This window comes from Egretta garzetta, unplaced genomic scaffold (genome assembly GCF_000687185.1).
Source record: "Egretta garzetta isolate BGI_Z169 unplaced genomic scaffold, ASM68718v1 scaffold426, whole genome shotgun sequence".
Lineage (NCBI taxonomy): Eukaryota > Metazoa > Chordata > Aves > Pelecaniformes > Ardeidae > Egretta > Egretta garzetta.
This window is the reverse complement of record NW_009259977.1, coordinates 2,519,571-2,520,728: the sequence shown is the minus strand read 5'-3', so window position 1 is coordinate 2,520,728 and position 1,158 is coordinate 2,519,571. Positions and strand designations below refer to the sequence as shown.

The following is a 1,158-nucleotide window of genomic DNA, read 5'->3' as shown; positions in this document are numbered from 1 at the left end:
GAGGGACGGGGCTTTTCCCGGGTCTGGGCCGGGAGGCTGGGCCCGGGCAGTCGCCGTTAAACACCACACACAGAAGCGCACGTTTCTGATGGGTTTCTTTGTTGCCAATACAGCTGCGGGCTCTGGGTTTGAACCTTGTGTTTGAGGAGAACAGGACGGGTTTTCCTTCACACGGCGCAGTGACATGAGCCTCCCGCCAGCACCTGGCCACCTCGCATCTGTGTGTGTATGTATATATATATACACACACACACACACACACGTACTGCGTGCGGCAGAGCTTGTGGCACGCAGCGGCTCTCCTATGTGCTGGCGGTGGCGAAGGGCGTTACCTCCAGCCTGGTGATACAGTCAGCAGGGTGATGTAAGGAAGAAACAAATGGATAACTCAATTCCAACTCATCTGCCTGTAGCAGAACACACCCCTATCAAATTTTATGTATCTTAACAACTGTCATGTGCTTGTAAAAGCATACTGAGGCAGATTTACTTACCTCTTTCCGAGAGTGTTTGCATGTGTTATGCAAGGGCAGGTACATCGAAGAAGGGAGCCCTTCAGGGGTGAAGGAGAGCCCAGTCCTTGCCCCAGCTCTTTGGTCTCGAGTGGACATTCAGTGTCTTTCCTCTTATTTCTTTTGAGCCACAGGCTTGCAAGCACGTGAGGACGGTGGTCCAGCATGACATCATCTTCAGAGCTGGGCTTCTCGCCCCTTGGAAAGGTTAATTAGCTGCTGCTTGGCACTGTGCTAAAAGTCCAGATAAAGCTTTTGGACCATTCATCCTGTAAACCGGTGGGTGTGACCACCTGAAGCACACTCCACAGCCAGGCTCCTAGACACAGCAGCCTTGGGAAGTTCTTGACAGGGGTTCAGAGGATGAAAAGTTGGATGGCGGCACAGCCTTGCACTTTTCCTTCTTCTTGGCTTGGCGCTAGAGGTTTTGAGGCCACCGGATAAGCCTCCCATGGTGGACAATGCACTCTAGAATGTGAATTTCATATCCACTTCCACTTTTCACCTCTTCATTCTTGGGAGGAGGGCTCTGCAGAGGGACCTGGCCAGGCTGGATCCATGGGCCCAGGCCGGTTGGGTGAGGGTCAACAAGGCCAAGGGCCGGGTCCTGCCCTAGGGTCACAACAACCTCACGCAGCGCTACAGG

The 1,158-nt window shown here is 53.5% G+C and overlaps 1 protein-coding gene across 1 annotated transcript in view; it reads right to left on the bottom strand.

Annotated features, from left to right (window-relative positions):
- The window catches only part of GFER (growth factor, augmenter of liver regeneration), a 2,673-nt gene extending 1,994 nt beyond the window's left edge, over positions 1 to 679 (bottom strand). The window contains 2 exon segments of the mRNA XM_009640431.2: positions 536 to 580; positions 582 to 679. Of these exon segments, the coding sequence (XP_009638726.1) occupies positions 536 to 580; positions 582 to 679 (143 nt within the window).
- Positions 680 to 1,158: the final 479 nt, after the last annotated feature.